The sequence below is a fragment of the Lithobates pipiens genome, unplaced genomic scaffold, assembly GCF_037356315.1.
Source record: "Lithobates pipiens isolate NorthernLeopardFrog02 unplaced genomic scaffold, aLitPip1_a1.2 Scaffold_8, whole genome shotgun sequence".
In the NCBI taxonomy this organism is placed as follows: Eukaryota; Metazoa; Chordata; class Amphibia; order Anura; family Ranidae; genus Lithobates; species Lithobates pipiens.
Window position 1 is genome coordinate 509,402,866 of NW_027507903.1, and position 19,406 is coordinate 509,422,271.

General features: G+C 41.3%; 1 protein-coding gene across 2 annotated transcripts in view; it reads right to left on the reverse strand.

Annotated features, from left to right (window-relative positions):
• Positions 1-1,488: 1,488 nt before the first annotated feature.
• RIBC2 (RIB43A domain with coiled-coils 2) overlaps positions 1,489-19,406 on the reverse strand; it is a 35,855-nt gene continuing 17,937 nt past the window's right edge. Inside the window, exons 5-7 of one of the 2 annotated variants that reach the window (XM_077469357.1) lie at positions 10,875-11,102; positions 8,527-8,693; positions 1,489-1,882 (exon numbers count right to left, since the gene is read on the reverse strand). In XM_077469357.1, the coding sequence (XP_077325483.1) occupies positions 1,801-1,882; positions 8,527-8,693; positions 10,875-11,102 (477 nt within the window). In that variant the 3' untranslated portion in view covers positions 1,489-1,800. The remainder of the gene's footprint in view (positions 1,883-8,526; positions 8,694-10,874; positions 11,103-19,406) is intronic. The other variant, XM_077469358.1, reaches the window with a different exon arrangement.

Genomic DNA, 19,406 nt, shown 5'->3' on the forward strand with positions numbered 1-19,406 from the left:
GGATTTGGTTGCCGGAATCTCCGACCGTGTGTACGGGGGTTTAAACACACACACACCATTTCACTTCTCAAATTATTTATCCTGAAAGTGTCATCACTGATAGGCAGATCCAAAACTAGCTGTAGTCTTCCTACACTCATCCAATTCATTAAGCATGTCATGGTATGAAAAATTTTCCTACCAGATGTTTTATGGTTCCTATTACTCCCATCCTATATCATATACAGTAAAACCTTGGATTGCGAGCATAATTCATTCTGGAAACATGCCTGAAATCCAAAGCACCCATATATCAAAGCAAATTTCCTCATAAGAAATAATGGAAACTCAGTTGATTCGTTCCACAACCATTTGTAACCATATCGCTACACTAATGCCGTGTACACACGACCGGACTTTGACGGACTTGGTCCGACGGACAATCTGACGGACTTTGCAGCTGAGATCCGCCAGACTTTCAAACAAACGGACTTGGCCACACACGATCACTCCAAAAGTCTGACGGATTTGAACGTGATGACGTAGAATAAGGAAGGTCATAGCCAGTAGCCAATAGCTGCCCTAGCGTCAGTTTTAGTTTGTCGAACTAGCACACAGACGACCAGATTTTTTGACACACCCATCCAATGTCACTAATTGGATGCTCGCTATACACATCTCAGTTCGTACATCTTACTGCACCGAAACAATATTATGTAGTTCACTATACTCATCCAGTGTCAAAATCCTATATAAAGCCCCATACACACTATCAGTTTTTCCTTCAGATTTACCAAAACCATATAATATGAGGTAAAACCTTAGGAATTTTCATTTGTATGCAATCAGGCAGGCCCTTGTACTACATGGTTTTGGTAAACCTGATGGAAAAACTCAGCAGAAAAACTGATAGTGTGTAAGGGGCATTACTCTTCTCAAGTCATACAACTCACCAAACCATCCAATGTTACACAATCCAATACACTCATCCTATGTCAACCTCACCCATCCAATGACACACATACCACAATGCTCAGCCCACATCATACATCTATCCACACACATCCCACATATTGTTCCCTGCTTCAGCCATATCACATCATCTACTGCCATAACCATCCTACATTAAATAGATCAAAACTGCGATCCCATGGCACCAAGTATTTCACTTACCCCATGATGCTTCACTTCACTGATCACACATACTTCTCTACACATATCATTCATTATGCACCTTATCTCACTCATTCCACACCCTCACTTTAAATAACCCAAATTATGTTCTTCTTTTCAGTTTCCATATCCCACACGCCATACTTTTTTGACTACGTTACATATCTCACTTTACCAATCCCATGCCACCTAATTACCTATCCAATGCCACATACCTCACTTCACCCATCTCATCTCACACTACTACCACACTTCATCCTCAAGATTATGTACATCACATCAGTAAAACATACACCTCATGTATCACACTAGAAATAAAGAATGCAGACATCTCTCTGGTGGCTGGAATGACACTGCTTGTTCTCATTACACATGCAAGGTATATGAACTTGTAAATGCAGAGGTCTTGAAAACATCTCTCACACACACAATATCTGCAGTAGTTGGTTTACATGTATAAAACATATGTGAGAGAAACAGATGCTTAGCACAAAACCACAGCAAGCACACATCTTTGGGATGCCACAATTGTTCATTTTGAATTAACAAGACAGATATCACAGCAGCAGTTCTATTGTTCTGTAAAACTGACAGTGTTCAATGAAGATTCCTCCTGCTCTTATAAACAGTAATTAATTAATTCCATCATCATCGGCTAGTTGTATTAAACTGGTCAAAATAAGCATCTGTTGGTGGGTTAGTGAAGACCTCTTTGTTGAAGTAATTTTTCCTGGAAATAAAAAAGAAAGCAAAGGAAAAGATGGTTAAATATTATTATTTATTTTTTTTAAAGATATTTTTATTAAGTTTTATAAACCAGCATACAAAAGAAAAAAAACTGGTTATTCATAGTAGTGCATCTGCAGTAATACACTTAAACATTCAATAAACAGATTTCAATTTACAAGTCTCTTGTGATTATTAACAGCAAGGTTACGGGAAATGACCAACATGCAATTCTCCATTCATGAGGCAGCCAGGGGGTTAACATGGTGAGGTGCATTGCACGAACAGGAAGAGTATACAGCAGTGTATCTATCCTGGAGTAAGGGTTAGAGGGCTAGCCAGCCATCTGCCCCATATTTTGTGGAAGGTTTTGGTTCTTTTCCGAACCTCAAACGTGATTTTGTATAGAGGTAAAGAGTCATTAATCAATTTTAACCAGAGGAATTTTAGAGGTATCTGTGATCCTTTCCAGGACAATAAAATGTCTTTCTTCACGTATAAGTGTAGGATGCAAAGAAGTCTCTTCTCATGAGATGAAAAGTGGAGATCACCAAAAATGCAGATGATATGAAAGACCCTATCTCCACCCAGAAGTACTGGACTACTGGACAGTCCAAAAACAGTGCAAAAAGTCTGCCACTTGACCACATCCTCGAAAACAGTCTGCTGTGGGAGCCAATCCCATTTTGTGTAACCTAGCAGTAGTAAGGTGGGTTTGGTGAAAGATTTGTAGGTTTATAATAAGATCCCTGGAAGATGTTATGGAGGTTTTGTACGTTTCACTGAATTTTAACCAGTCATCATCTAAAAATGTAATGTCCATAGAGGCCCATTTCGTCTGGGCCACTCTGAATCTAGGGTTACAGTCAGTCATAAGGGCAGCATAGTATGTGGAGATAAGTTCAGTAGGGTCAGGGTGTCTTAGTATTTTCTCTAACTGAGGTATGTGGACAGGATTTTCTAAAGAGCCAAACTAAGCGCAAATAGCATGACGGAATCGGTAATAAAAGAACATATATGAGTGTGGTAGGTAAAAATCAATGCACATCTGTTGAAAGGATTCAAATCTCTGTGTCATAAAGATGACACGAATATTTATCTCCCTTAGCGTACCAAACGCTGTAGGTCAGGTATAGAGCATAGTTCCTTCAAGTTTGGATTGAACCACAGAGGGTTGTTTGGGGAGGCCGACCAAGACTCTGCAGAAAATTTTGAGACAATTGTTTTAAACAGGGTGAGCGAGGTACTTAGCATAGATGTGCCTGGGCGGGCCGGAACTCGCCATCTGTATATAATGTTGTGGAGGGTCTCTAAAGAGGAGGCGATAGCTTCTTCAGTGGATGTACAGGCATTCGCCACAACTGGGTGCAGCCAGTCATGGATGTGGACCAATTGGAAGGCTAAACAGTATAAGCAGAAGTTAGGGAACGCCAAGCCCACCAGATGTGTCGGCAACCTCAACGTCTCCATCGCCACCCTGGGGGGCCTAGCATTCCACAAGAACGCCATGCAGATTGTATCTATCCGCCTGAATATTGACTTAGGGATTTTACATGAGGAGTTGGCTAGAATATATAACAACTTAGGTAAATCGATAATTTCAAGGGTATTGGCCCTTCCCATGAGGTCTAGGAGGTAGTTCCATCCACTGCTTAGTTTGTAGTTGTAATTGAGTCAAATAGGGCACACAGGTTATTTTCAATATAGGAGGATAAGCGTAACTGCACTATAACCCACAGGTATCTAAAAAAAGAGGACACTACCTGTAGTCTGGAGTCTGGGTGAATCTGCAGAGCTGCATCAGGGTCTCAAGGAAAAAGATTGGATTTGTCCCAATTCACCCGGAATCCAGAGTAGTCACCAAAATTGTTAATCTCAGATAATAGCATTTTTAGTGAGTCCTGGGTGTCGGCCAGGTAGACCAAAGTGTCATCCGCAATAGGGAGGCTCATAATCAGCTAGGAGCTGCGGTTGCACACAGCTAGAGGGTCCATAGCAAGGGCAAAATGGAGGGGTGACAACGGACACCCCTACCTAGTGCCCCTAGTAATGGGAAAAGTATCTGTAATATGGAAATTAACTTGTATACGGGCCAGTGGGGAGGAATAGAGGAGTCTTATCCAAGCTATAATGCAGGGGCTGAAGCCATACCTCTGTAATACTTGAAAAATATAAGGCCACTCCACGCTGTCAAAGGCCTCGCATGTATCCAAAGATACAATGGCCTTTGTAGGGGTGCATTCATGGAGATAGTAATTATAGATTATCCTCGCGCCACAATGTTTCAGATAAAGAAAAGTAAAGCAAAAATAAAAATAAAAACGAGAAAGTATGGCTGCAGCAAAACACCGACAGGGGTTCAAACCCTCCCCTAAATCGATAAGCAGTATATATGGTGAATGGTGTTGCGCTCCACTAAAAGTACAGATAAATATGGATATAACTATCAATATACAATGTGCAAATAATTATCCAATAACTGTTATCTTGTTCAATAGTAAGTAGATGCTCTTTCAGAAACTTATTTTGATTCTAAACACATGCAAACTATCATAAAAAACTTCTTCCACAAAAGTGCATCTAGTGACAATAAGCAATAAAGTGCATTCAGTGCCAAAAATTGTTTAACATATAATCAAAAAAGAATATAAATATATATATATATATATATATATATATATATATATATATATATATATATATATATATATATATATACACACACACACACACACGATATATACGATATAATTCACTGAATTATATCGTATATATTATATATATGTATATTCTTTTTTAATTATATGTTAAACAATTTTTTGGCACTGAATGCACTTTATTGCTTATTGTCACTAGATGCACTTTTGTGGAAGAAGTTTTTTATGATAGTTTGCATGCGTTTAGAATCAAAATAAGTTTCTGAAAGAGCATCTACTTACTATTGAACAAGATAACAGTTATTGGATAATTATTTGCACATTGTATATTGATAGTTATATCCATATTTATCTATTCTATTTATTTATCTGTACTTTTAGTGGAGCGCAACACCATTCACCATATATACAGCATTCATGGGGATATTGATTGTGGAACAGTCTACGGATATTCATCCTCGTAGATTTACCAAGTATGATGCCTCATTGATCGCTCCCGACAACAGATGGTTGGCCAAGGCTTTGGCAAGGATTTTAACATCCACATTAATAAGAGAGATAGGGCGGTATGAGTCACATTTAAGAGGATCCTTACATGGCTTCAATAATAGGATAATCAAAGCTTCCCGCATAGAGGGAAGGAGAACCCTAGGAGCGTCACTAATCTGACCCTGTGTAGTCAAGATCCGAGGATAGAAATAGGGGAGTGTCCAGGTCTAGTCAAGAAAGCTAAGAGGCGCCCAGCCTTGTTACCATACTCAAATGATTTTTGGGTTATATGTAGCATTCGTTTTTGCCCTATGGCAATGCAACCAGGTGTCACTATTAGCTGGAGTAGGGTCAGAAGCATAGCCATGACCTCTGCTGAATCTGCCTATCTCCAATTCCACAGTATGGTGTTGGGTATTTTTACATAAAATGCCAGTAATGGACATAAAAGTACCCCGCAACGTGGTCTTAAAGGCCTCCCATTCCGTAAGTGGGTCCACTGTACCAGAGTTCTTATTCCAGTATTCAACAATATCCTTCCTACATTATCCCTGTACTATCTCATCCTCCATCCAGTGAGCGTTCAAGCGTCACATACTCGGGCCAGAACCTGGAAGAAGAAGATCCACAGACAGGGGGCATGACCTGATACACCCCTGGGTAATTACGATACTTCAGAAACCACTGGGAGAATGTCTCATGTACCAAATGCAAGGTCTATGCGAGACATGGTGTGGAAAGAATCTGAATGGCAAGAGTATTGACACATATCTGGGTGTCCCCATCACCATATCTCAGTGAGTCCATGGACCTGGGCCCAGTCAGTAAAGGAAGTGAAGGATCTACCCCCACCCCCCAAGTGGTCCAAAGCCAGGTTCATTGCAGCATTAAAATCTCCCACATACAGCAGTGGGCCTGGGGAGAGATTTGGCCAACAAAACAGAGACCCCTCTAGAGTAGGCTGTATGAGTAGCATGATAGGATTGATCTAACCATGGCCACTTGAGGGTCCTCACTTTAGTATCAACAAGATGTGTTTCCTGGAAACAAATAATTTGGGGGCGATATTTTTTCAGGACCGAGAATACCAGGGATTGCTTCTGGGGTGAGTTCAACCCTAGTATTCCAGGAAATTATCTTTAGCGGCCATGCTATAGTAAGTCAAACAGTACATAATTGACATCCTGGGGGCAGATAGCAGAGATATAACATTGCATGTCATGCCACACGGGATATATAAGAGCAAAGGCATACAATAACAAGTGTAAAGCACTATTCAAGTTGACGGAAGCACAGATATACATGGAAAATCAAAATACAAGAAAAAAACACAAGAACAACCACAAAAAGAAAAAAGGTAGGAAGTCCATGCAGAACAACCCCATGCCACCCTCCCCGCTCGGCCATCCAAACATAGTGAGCATTGGATCCCCGAACCGAAAAAAACTCTCACTCAAACGAAGTGGGAACTGTCCCGTGGCCATGGCCATTACATGAAGTAAGCTTTGCCATCATGGATAACAGGCAGTTTAGCAGGGAAAAGCATAGTGTATGAGAGACCCTCAGTGCGCAGGCGGGCCTTCACTGCCGCAAAATATGTGCATTGTCGGACGTCAGCTGAGAAGTCAGGATAGACTGAGATGGTATTGCCGTTGTACTTTAGAGGACTTTTCTATCTGGCAAGGCGTAGAATGGCAACTTTATCCTCGAAGTGAAGGATCTGTGCAATCATGGATCGTGGGGGGGAGGGGGACGTGGAGTGCGCTCGAAAACACAGGTGAAAGCGGGTGCATCTGTACCAAAAATGTCCCTTAGCCAGGAGTAAAGAATTTTTTATGATTGAGAGCTTGCGCGTTTAGGAAACCCCACAAAGCGGAGATTTTTCCTGCACAAACGATTTTCCAAGTCATCAATTTTAGTGCACAGATCCACCATTTCACCTGTGTGATCTTGCACGGTGGCAGATAAGGGGTGCACAACATCCTCCAGGGAGCTTATATGTTCTTCAGTAGCCCCTGTTCTATCTCTCAAGTTTTGCACATCTTGTTTCAATAGGGAGAAGTCCATGCGGATAGATGCTATCTGGGTAGAAAGGGAGGCCTTGCAGTCCTGTATAGCCAGCATAATAGTGGCCAGTGTAGGCTCAGCAGGGGGGGAAATCTAGGGTTTGGCAGTCCTCATTATGAAGGGGGGAGTCCTGGGGCTGCAGGGAGTCTGGTTGGTTATGAAATAGAGCAGGGGTGGATTCACTCACCAGAGCTGTAGGCTGTTTGAGAAAGGAGGGGGATGGCTGCATCGTGTCAGGCAGCTCTGCCTGTGTCTCTACGCCATCTGATGGGTGAGCTTTCCTGCCGCTCATGTCAGAGCGGGTGGCCCGTATTTCACCATGGACGCCAGCCTGAAGTGTGCCCATGACTGTGAGGAAGAGTTTGGTGCTCGCCCGGATAAGAAGGGACCCAGGATCACTGCAGGATGCCTTTTGCGAGCCGGAGCGGTGTCTCTACACGTCCGTTCTCTCCACCATCAAGCCACGGCCACCCAGTTAAATATCATTAGGCAATAAGGAATGAGTTTCTGTCATTCAATTAAAGGAAATTAACTGCTGAAAGGTTTGAAAAAGGTACAGCAACATTTTACTACTGACATGAAAGAAGGACTAAGATGGTGATTAATGTATAGGAATCGTATTCCTCACAGTACCATTTCCATTGTCAGAAAAGTGTAACCCCACTTATTGTATAAGCTTCATAAGGGTGTAATGGCAGGGCTGAATTGGTGTGATGGGATGGACCCCGTAAAACTTTAATATGCAGAACTATAAGATTATTATCTGATGTTAAATATTTACAGAGGATAGCTCATCCATAACAGTTGTAGAGTGCACGTTTGGGAAAACCTGACCTTTACAGCTACTTGACCTTGTTGGACATCCATTCCAAAACCATAGGCATTAAAATGGAGTTGCTCTATTTCCCTAATATTGGCGTTATAACAGGCTCCACTCTTCTGGGAAAGCTTTCCATAAGATTTTGAAATGTCTGTAGGAATTTGTGGCCATTTGACATCAGGTACTTATGCTGGATGAGAAGACCTGGCTCCTAATTCACCCCAAAGGTGTTCAGTAGGTTGGGTTAGGGCTCTGTAAAGGCCACTCAAGTTCTTCCACGCTAAACTGGTCAAACTATGTCTTTATGGAGCTGGCTTTGTACACAGGGGCACAGTCATGCTGGAACAAAAAAGGGCCTTCTCCAAACTATCAATACAAGGTTAAAATTGCACAATTGTCTAAAATGGCTTTGTACATTGTAGAATACACTGTACCTCTCACTGGAAACACATGAATTTGATAATTTAAGGGATCTCTACATATTTTAGGCCATTCAGGTAGGTGTGATTGTCAGATGTCCACAAACATTATTTTTTATAGGGTCAATGGACTAACACTGTGTGTTTTGGCCCCCTGATCTGCACACAAGGTCTAGTCCACTTCACTTTAACTTACTGGGCTTCATGGGCCTGTACCAACTGCAGGTTGATGTGATCCTGTTCTTTGCGCAGTTCCTTCTCCTGACGTTTTTGTTGTCTTTCAAGTAGCACCATGGCTCGGGCTTCTTGTACCCTCCTGCGGTCCCATTCTGCCTGCCTTTGTCTCTCTTCTTCCTTCAGTCTCTGTCAAAAAAAGCTTTGTTATCATAATGTCAACATGCTTAAAGCTAATGTGGTGCCAAATCTACAATTAATGTATACCTGATTGGGCCATTATACATCCAAAAATCAGTGGAAGGCATTACACTGTAAACTGTGGATTCAGAGAACATTATAACAACCCAAGAAATTAATGTCTAAATTTGGCCACTTTACACTAGTAGACCTTTTTGGAAAAAATGTTGATCAATTCGATTGATTTTCTAACAGTTAATGCCGTCAAATTAACAATTGTTTTCGACAATAGTGAAAAGTAAAAAACTATTTGAAGGAGCAAGACAGAATTTTTATTTTTTTTATACAAATGAAATTCTAACAGTGAATGGTGTTTATATTGTTATAATGTTGTTTTATTTGGAAAATGTCATTCATTCCAAAATCAAAATGTTCAAACTAGATGAACCAAACAAATTCTGAATGACATGTGAAGTCTCTGATGATATTATCAATATGTACCAACAAGATTTTTGTATGAGGGATGTCGAATAGGAGAGGACCAGGAAGTGAATATCAACTGGGAACCAGCCTAAATACACACAGTATATGGCCATCTCTAGTTTTCTATTGTGGAGGTACAGTAATTATCCTAATCTCTATATTAAAATACAGAAATTATAAAGTGAAACTAAGCAAGTTCATAGAGGAGGTCTGCTTTCAAGATGAAGGAGACAAAAAAACAACAACATCCTGGCTCTATGATTGCTGGGGATCCCCCTGCCCATCTACATCATGCTAACCCTCTTTAATGTAGACATTGAAATGCAACATTGCCCTAGAAATGTACTAAAACATAATGGGGGGTATTTTCTAAAACTGGAGAAGACCAGCAGCTGTACACAGTAAAAACAGAAATGCAAGACAAAGGCTTGCGTTATTTTAACTGACAACTACGCGATCGTGCAACACTATACAAAATAAAATGTATGTACTTTTTTCCCCACAAATAGAGCTTTCTTTTGGTGGTATGCAATTTTTATTCAGCGAGGTTTATTTTTTGCGCTATAAATAAAAAAAGAACAAACAAAACTTTTTTTTACATTTTTTAAAACATATCAAATAAAGAAATGTAAAAAAATCTCTTCTGCTAAATATTTTTGGTAAGTTTGTTCCTGGAGGGCCAGACAGCAGTACAATGATGAGTACCTGCAGGCAACAGTAAAGCACAGTGGAGGTTCCTTGCAAGTTTGGGGCTGTATTTCTGCAAATGGAGTTGGAGATTTGGTCAGGATAAATGGTGTCCTCAATGTTTAGAAATACAGGCAGATACTTATCCACCATGCCATCAGGGAGGTGTGTGATTGGCCCCAAATGTATATTGCAGCAGGCCAATGATGCTAAACATACAGCCAATTTCATTAGAAACTATCTACAGTGTAAAGAACAAGGAGTCCTGGAAGTGATGGTTTGCTCCCCCACAGAGCCCTGATCTCAACATCATTAAGTCTGTCTAGAATTACATGAGGAGACAGAAGGATTAGATGCAGCCTACGTCCACAGAAGATCTGTGGTTAGTTCTCCAACATACAGAATTTGGAACATCTTGCTGAGTTCCTTACAAAACGGTGTGCAGGTGTACCTAAAAGAGTTAATGCTGTTTTGAAAGCAAAGGGTGGTCACACCAAATATTGATTTGGATTTCTCTTCTGCTCATTTACTTTCCATTTTGCTAATTGATAAAAATAAATTATTAAACACTTAGATTTCTGAAAGCATTTTTAACTTAAAGCATTTTTTCACACTTCACACCTGTCTAAAATTTTTGCACAGTAGTATAAGTTGTCAGTCTTGGCCATTTAAGGACAGACAGGCTTAGAATCCAGCTCAGCCAGAAAACTGACCATGCTGGGATGGATGCGCTTCTATGCCTAACAGCCTAACATGGTCAGTTTGAAATAGGAAAGCAGGGGGACTGGCAGAATCACCAGGTATTTCACATTCACACTAAAGGGACAAGCACAAAGAGAACAGGATGCTTTTTCACACAAGTACATGGTACAACGGCCACGTATCAGGAATCACATACCAGTCCTGGTAAACTCTCTTCAATGATTTTCTGAGGTTGGGAGATTTTACATATAATGCTATTTTACTACAGCAAGGAACACTTATTTTCACAAATACAAGTGAAAACAGACATGCCCATACCATCTTTTCCTGTATCTGTTGCTGCTGGACATTAATAACTTCCTCCAGTTGTTCTGGTTTCATGCCTTTCCAGCGATCAGTAACTATGCGGTGCGGGCCAAAAGCACTTATTGCTTGGGCGGGGTTTTCAGAAAGGAGGTCTCCTTCGACGAGGTTGAAGATTTCTACAGAATTGTCCTCCTCTTCCTGTTGCTTCTCGAACTTTCTTCTTGCTAAAGATTCTTCTGCCTAGATGACAACAAATATATCTACATAAGGTCAACCCGTTTAAAAAGATAATGTGAAAACTGTGTATGTTTAAAAGCCTACTATAAAAATTAATTGTCTTTGCTGCTCTCAAGTGGAAAGGCTACAGTAAAATTGTTTAGTTTTAGTTTTAAAGCGACACTAAGCAATATCCCTATTCTCCAAAAATAATGCATACATATCCACTAATAAATGTCCCTGTAAACTATTTTTTATGAAATTGTTAATTACGGTGTCTCCTTGTAACTTCCATAAGCTCCCAAACCCCTCCTTTCCCTTTAATTTGCCTTTGGAATGTGCAGTGCACATTGTTTGAGGTCATGTGCACAGCTCTATACACCCTTCAAATCCCATAGTATGTAGTCAATCTCGGGAAAGAGCAAGAGAGAGGGTGGATATGTTCCTATCTACAGTGGGACTTTGAAGAATGAAAGTAGCCATCCTCTAACAGGAAGTCAGATCACAGTAGCACATAGGAGATTTGAAGGAGGTTAAGAGCAATAGAAGCTACGTTTCCGAGTTAGGAATACATACTTGGATGGGATTTGTCTAAGCATGAATACGGTTAGTGCAGCACTAAGGCTGTACTAAAACACTATAAAGCTCATTTACAAAAGGCAAATAAACTGTACACTTTGCAAGTTCAGTTGCTCCAGAGCTTAGTAAATTAGGGGAAGCTTTGCAAAGAATACCCAATCACATGCAAGGAAAATTTAAAAAAAGCATTTTAGCTTGCACCAGATTGGATGATGGCAGTCAGCAGAGCTTCCCCCATTTACCAAGATCTGGAGCAACTGCACTTGCAAATTGCCCAGTCTATTTCCTTTTAGTAAATCAACCTCTAAAAATGTATACCCTGTTTCCCCAAAAATAAGACCTAGCGTGATTGTCGGTGATGGCTGCAATAAAAGCCCTACCTCCCAAATAAGCCCTAGTTAAAGTCCTTGTAGGTCTTATTTTCAGGGTAGCGCTTATTTTCAGGGAAATAGGGTAATCAAAAAGGCAATTACAAATCACAATATTCTAGAGGGTTGATTTACTAAAGACAAATAGACTGTTGCTTTTCCTCATCTACTAAGCCTTGGAGCAAACGCCCTTGCAGAATGCAATTACACATTTAAAGTTTATTTATTTTTAGTAAATCAACCCCAAGGTCTCTAGATGATCAAGCTACATGAGAGATTTCCCTCATCTACCTACCAACAATTTCCCAAGGCTGCTGGCAGATGATACTCTTATGCCCTGTACACACAATCAGAAATTACGCCAGCAAAAGTCTGATGTGAGCCTTTGGTCGGAAATTCCGGCCGTGTGTATGCTCCATCGGACTTTTGCTGGCGGAATTTCTGCCAGCAAAAGATAGAGAGCAGGTTCTCTATTTTTCCGTCTGAAAAACCATCCAAGATTTTTCCAACGGAAATTCCGATCATGTGTATGGGGCATTAGGCCCCTTTCAGACGGGAGACTCCGCCAGCGGATCTGCCTACTTAGCGGGGAATCTGTCCGATGATCTCCTCTGAACAGGCAGATGACAGGTCCATGTCTGCTCAAAATGGACACAGACTGCTTACCTCTATTGGTGGTTGGATGGGAATGGACCACCTGTCTGTTTCCATCTGACTGTCATCCAATCCGATTCACCAGACGGATGGGGAATGGATCCCCCATCCATCCGTTTTTATAGGATAGGATCAGATGTCGGTGGTTGTCAATGGACACATATCTGTTGACATCCGCCGCTCCATAGAGGGCAATAAATGGTTAGTACTTAACCACTTGCAGATGGGCTCACGCACATATATAATCGGCAAAGTGGTTCGTTCCTACGAAATCGATGTACCCATACGCTGGCTCCTTAAAGAGCCATAGATGCGCGTCACCGGTGGGCGTGATCACCTCCGGCTACACGGAGAGAGCCAGAACGGGGATTTGTGTATGTAAACTAGAGCTACACGATTCTGGCTAAAATGAGAATCACAATTTTTTTGCTTGGGAGATAGATCACAATTCTCTCACGATTCTTGGGGCGTAACATCATGTTTCACATTAAAACAAAAACAATTGGGCTAACTTTACGTTTTTTTTATTTTTTATTATTAATTGAAGTGTATTTTTTCCCAAAAAATTGCGTTAGAAATACAGTGTGACGTAAAATATTGCAGCAATTGACATTTTATTCCCTAGGATCTCTGCTAAAATATATATGATGTTTGGGGGTTCCAAGTAATTTTCAAGTAAAAAATACTGATTTTAACTTAAGAAACAAGTGTCAGAAAAAGATTTAGACTTTAAGTGGTTAAACTTCCTGCATTTACATGTTGTTAGAAACTGGCAGACTGCCTGGATTTTTTCTTTACACACAGAAGTTTCTTCCTATTATCTAAGAAGGAAGAGTTAGTTACAATGTTTCATGTTAAAAACTTAACAGACTGCCTGGATGTTTTCTTTTGACAGCTGAGTGAGCAGATACGTCTCTGCACTTGTTATATGAAAGAATGGGCAAACTCTGCAATAGAGATCATCAGGGGGGTTGAATCGAGATCACGATTTTTTAACGATTAATTGTGCAGCTCTAATGTAAACACACAAATCCTTGTTCTGATAGGAGAGAAGAGACAGTTTTGCTGTTGGCAGTAATTCTGAACAGTGATATGTCTCCTCCTCCAGTCAGTCCCACCCCCCCACAGTTAGAAACACTCATGAGGGAACACATTTAACCCCTTGATAGCCCCCTAGTGTGAACCCTGCCTGCCCGTGACACTTACACAGTAATCAGTGCATTTTTATACCTCTGATCGCTGTATAAATGCCAACAGTCCCAAAAATAAATAAAATAATAAAAATGGCATAAATTTATCCCCTATTTTGTAGACGCTATAACATTTGCACAACCCAATCAATATACGCTTATTGTGATTTTTTACCAAAAATATGTAGAAGAATACATATTGGCCTAAACTGTTGACATTTTTTTTGGGGGGGGGATATTTATTCTAGCAAAAAGTAAAAAAATAGTTTTTTTTTGTTTAGAGAGAAAAGGGTTCAGCTGGAGGTGGAGTTTTTAGGCACGTACACAAAAAAAGTATATAACAAAGTACAAAATGTATTTAATAAAATAAAATCATGCCATAAAGAAAGTTAAACAGCATCATACATAAAGTATCAAGAATAGATCATCCATATAGAATATCATTATGGTTGGTCACAGTGTTAGTTTCCCTATGCGTTTCAGAGCCTTGAGGATCTCCTTCAGGGGCAGATATACAGTATGGAGTACAGTTATATCAACAAATGATGCTATGTATAGATGGTATGCCGTTAATTAAAAACAAAAGGGGGTAGGTCAAACAATGCATATATATTGTTCTTTATGGCATGATTTTATTTTATTAAATACATTTTGTACTTTGTTATATACTTTTTTGTGTACGTGCCTAAAAAGTCCACCCCCAGGGGAACCCCTTTCTCTCTAGTACTATTGGATATGGCACAACAATTTTTTTCCAGACCATGGCATTCTACTCAACCCTCTTTTTTTTTTTTTTTTTTATAGTGCAAAAGCAAACAAACTCAGAGGTGATCAAATACCACCAAAAGAAAGCTCTATTTGCGGGAAAAAAGGACATCAACTTTGTTTGGGTACAGTGTCACACGACTACGCAATTGCCAGTTAAATCGGCGTAGTGCCGTATTGCAAAAAATTGCCCGGTCATTAAAGGGGAAAATCTTCCGGTCCTTAAGTGGTTAAATCGTCCCTTCTTCAAAGTGGAACTTGAGTCCAAAAATGTAATCCTGCTAGATCACTTCAAGCTAGTCCCTTTGGAAATATAGTAAAAACTATGTAAAACATTAAAAATAAGTGCCTATACCATTTAAGGCTGGGTTCACACATGTCCAGTACGTTTTTGTTCACCGGTTCAGGTGCAATTCTGGGGCAAAATCCCTGAATTTGCACCTGAACTGGACCCAATGACGCACATGACCTTTTTTTAAAACCGCACCATGGCCGTCCCAGGCATGTGTGAACCGGCGCCATTGAAAGCTGGTCACATTCATATGTCATGAGAATTGGATGTGGTTAAAAACGCATTCCAAACACAAGCAATGCTGGAGGCAATTTACAGCACACACTAATCTGTATAGGCTGTATCCAGCCCCTACTGTATGGGCATTGGCAGGGCCAGGGGATGCCCCATTGGTTTGGGGAACATTTTCAGGACCCCTTGGCCCCAGCGGCCTTATGAAACAAGCCTATTTTCTGCTGCTGTGTTAGTTCTCATTTTCTTCTTTATGTTTACATTGCCTCTTTCAAAATCCAACTTTGTTGTGATCACCAGATTAAAAGCGGCTACAGAGGTCAGGGATGATTTGCTTTAAAGCAATTTATCTGATAATCTTACTAATAAAAAGTGCATATAGTTATAAAGTTATCTTCCACATCATCATAAGATTATGGTTTGCATGCCTTTCTCTACCTCTTCTAACATACCATACCAGACCCTTTTTGGAAGACTGGATTTTCCCAGGTTGAAAGTGATTTCCTTGACAGAAGGCAGTGGCAGGGGTATTCGGTTCTACTTCTACCTCTCTCCTCCATGCACATGACCCATATAAACCTTCATTTTTAAAGCAGAAGTAAACCCATCAATTTAATAATTAAAAAAAACAAAAACAGTTACATTCCTGGCATGCCATAAACGTTAACTGCCCCATTGGTTGTGCTCTCAATGTAACTGTCAAACCATCCAATGGCTGTTGTCATAACTGATCACATGTGCAGCATCATGACAGTTGAATATTAAACTGAGGCCAAGATGGTAGCTTCCTTGGCTGAAAACAATAAGGAGGGTTTACTTCCGCTTTAGGCCGGGTTCACACCGCTGCGATGCGGGAACACCGCGAATCCGCGGCGTTTTCCCGCATCGCATTACTCCCGCCGGCAGTTCACACTGCCCTATGCGGACGGCTGGGAGTGTCAATGATATGTTAATGACACCCCCAGATCCGTCCGCATATCGCAGTGCGATCTGCCGACTCGCACAGGAATTGGATCGCATGGTGTGAACCCCCATGCGATCCGATTCTGTTGCGGACCAAAAAAAGGGTCCCGTGCGAGTTTGCTGCGGGAGCGATGCGAATTCAGCCATACTATCTGTATGGCTGAACTCACATCGCTACGGAGATCGGATGTGATTTGCACTGCAGTGCGGGTGCGAATCACATCCGGATCTCCCCCCCGCAGCAGTGTGAACCCAGCCTTAAGGAAAGACCCTTGCTCAAAAAGTCTTTTGGCTGTTAATTATGGCCTGTCTTCCTATTGTGTAATGTCTGCAGGTAGGTCACATGATCAGGAAAAACTTTGACTGGTTAATGATCAGCAATAGAAACAGAAGCTAACGGTGACAGTTGGGCTTGAGAGCCATCAGCTGCGCAAAATGTCAGGACATAGATTGTGAGATGGAAGGGGGTGAAAAATTAGTACTGAAGCAAGAGGTTCAACATGGCAGCTAGGCATTGGCATTTTACAGAGGAAGATCATCAATGAAAGCTTTTATATTTTTTTAGAAAGGTTTTCTTGATATTAAAATTATCTGGGTGATATTAATATTTAGGAATACATTTTCACAGAAAGGGGTGTAGGCTTCTGAAATAGCTTTGGATTTCTGTATGGCAGTTTCAGTGCTTAGAGGGATTCTTCAAGAAGGAAAAGTAAACTCACTCGACAAACAAATCCTCCACATTACAATAATTGGCCAAGTCTCGCAGCAGCAGATCAAGCGATCTTTAGCAGCTGAGATGAATAGCTATCAAATGTTTCCATGGAAAAGCAAAGCAGGCTTTTGCAACTGCAGCTATCAGGGATTATAATGGGCATACTGAAACATTTAAAGTTTATGAGGACCAGCAGACCAGAGTAGCTGAAGGGGAGGAGGGGGTGATTGCAAAGCTCAGGAGACAGACCCAGACTCTGGAAATCTTTTGTTTAGAGTTGACTCATCAGACATAATTGTAGTTCTCTTTAATTACAAATCAGTTACTCATTCTCAAGCAAAAGATCCAAAACATAGAGCATTCTGATCTTGCCTGCATTCTATCATCGGATTGAGTAATTTCAAAGCCTTTTCAATGTTATAACTACATATTCCTGTGCATAGAAGATGAGGTGTGCAAAGTGAAGCATCATGAACTATCTGCCCTCCGACACTCTGATCTTATAAAGTGCTGCAGGGAAACCACAATTGGCTTTGGAATGCATGCTGTTTGTTTTATTGGGTATCTTTTTATTTAATGTCTCAATGCTGATGACATTTCAGATGGCATTTATCCAAATACAGGCTGTGGGGACATAAGCACCAATATTGGGGATGTAGTTGCACAGTTATTTCACTGGTTTGCCTGATAGTGGAAGTCAAGGCATTTTTTTGCTTATATTTGTAGCACTCACTGAAAAACGTTGGTTGCCTTATCAACTTATATTAAAAAAAATGTTCACGGGGTCTCCTGGGGAGGACGACGTACCCTGGTAACCATATCATAGAATTGCTAAAAGGATAAGGGGTACAGAACTAAGCATAACACGGATGGTTCCCTGTACAATGTGTATACTGATTCCACTTCTAGGATAATAGATGAGCAAAGGAATATAACAGAGATCGTTATACCCTACCTCAACGGTATAGAAGGCGGATTGTCAGTATTTAAACTTGTATGCCACACTGTCTACAGCTAAATACTGTTAAAAGTCAATGCCATGGTTCTTACTCTGTACTGTGTCAAAACTTGAATTAAAAACAAAAAAATGTTCATTTGCACTTACATGCCTCATTACCGTATATACTCGAGTATAGGCCGACCCGAATATAAGCCGAGGCCCCCAATTTACCCCCAAAAAAACTGGCAAACTTATTGACTCGTGTATAAGCCGAGGGTGAGACATGCCTGTCCATCCCTGTGTGTGTGTCCGTCCATCCCTGTGTGTCCGTCCATCCCTGTGTGTCCGTCCATCCATCCCTGTGTGTGTGTGTGTGTCCATCCATCCATCCATCCCTGTGTGTGTGTGTGTCCATCCATCCATCCATCCCTGTGTGTGTGTGTGTCCATCCATCCATCCATCCCTGTGTGTGTCTCCATCCATCCATCCCTGTGTGTGTGTGTCTCCATCCATGTGTGTGTGTGTGTGTGTGTGTGTGTGTGTGTGTGTGTGTGTGTGTGTGTGTGTGTGTGTGTGTCCAGCCTACCTGTGTCCCGAGCCTTTGTCCCGAGCCTCCGTCCCGTGCCTTGCCTCCTTGCCTCCGTCCCGTGCCGTGCCTTGCCGCCGTGCCTTGCCTCCGTCCCGTGTCGTGCCTTGCCTCCGTCCCGTGCCGTGCCTTGCCTTGCCTCCGTCCCGTGCCCTCTTCGTCGGCGCCTCGGCGGCCATTGTAAAATTCAAAAGCCTCCGCCTTCGCCTGTGATAGGCGGAACACTGAATTTCCCAGCAGCCTGTGTTCCGCCTATCACGGACATCGTATCATCCTCGTCCGTAGTACGAGGATGATACGATGTCCGTGATAGGCGGAACACAGGCTGCTGGGAAATTCAGTGTTCCGCCTATCACAGGCGAAGGCGGAGCCGGAGGCGCGGCTTTTGAATGATAGAATGGCCGCTGTCTGTCTGCTCGACACGCTGATCGAGCGGGCAGACAGCGATGACTCGAGTATAAGCCGAGGGGGGCACTTTCAGCCTCAAAAAAGAGGCTGAAAATCTCGGCTTATACTCGAGTATATACGGTAATTCATTCTTGTTGGTGCACCTTTTTTCACACCTCAAGATTGCTCTGGCAAGCAAGATTATAAATAATAAATTAAATGGGCAGAGGGAAAAAACTCTGCAAAACTGTCAGAGGGTCAACAAGATTAGAAAGCATGGTTTATACAGAACTCTCTGCTAGCCTGTTTGTGAAAACATCACTCTGTAGCAGACCTTCTGACACCTATTCTGATTTAACGGACTGGTTGAGTAGCGTTTCTTCCCAATGACCACTGTGGTTCCTCCTGCTGACCCCATAGTCGCTGCAGGGCAAAGCAGTTCATTGATAATAAATGGCTTCAGCCAAACTCTAACCATGAGTGAAACAAAAGTTTTTGCATTATCATATTTTCTGAAAAATTGTCAAGAAATCATAAATTCTGCCAGGGTATGTAAACTTATGAGCACAACTCTATATGATTCAGGGTATAGGTAAAAGGGCAATATAAGGAGGTTAAATTAAGTTTTAGCGCTATATCTTTTGTATACATAAATATTCAG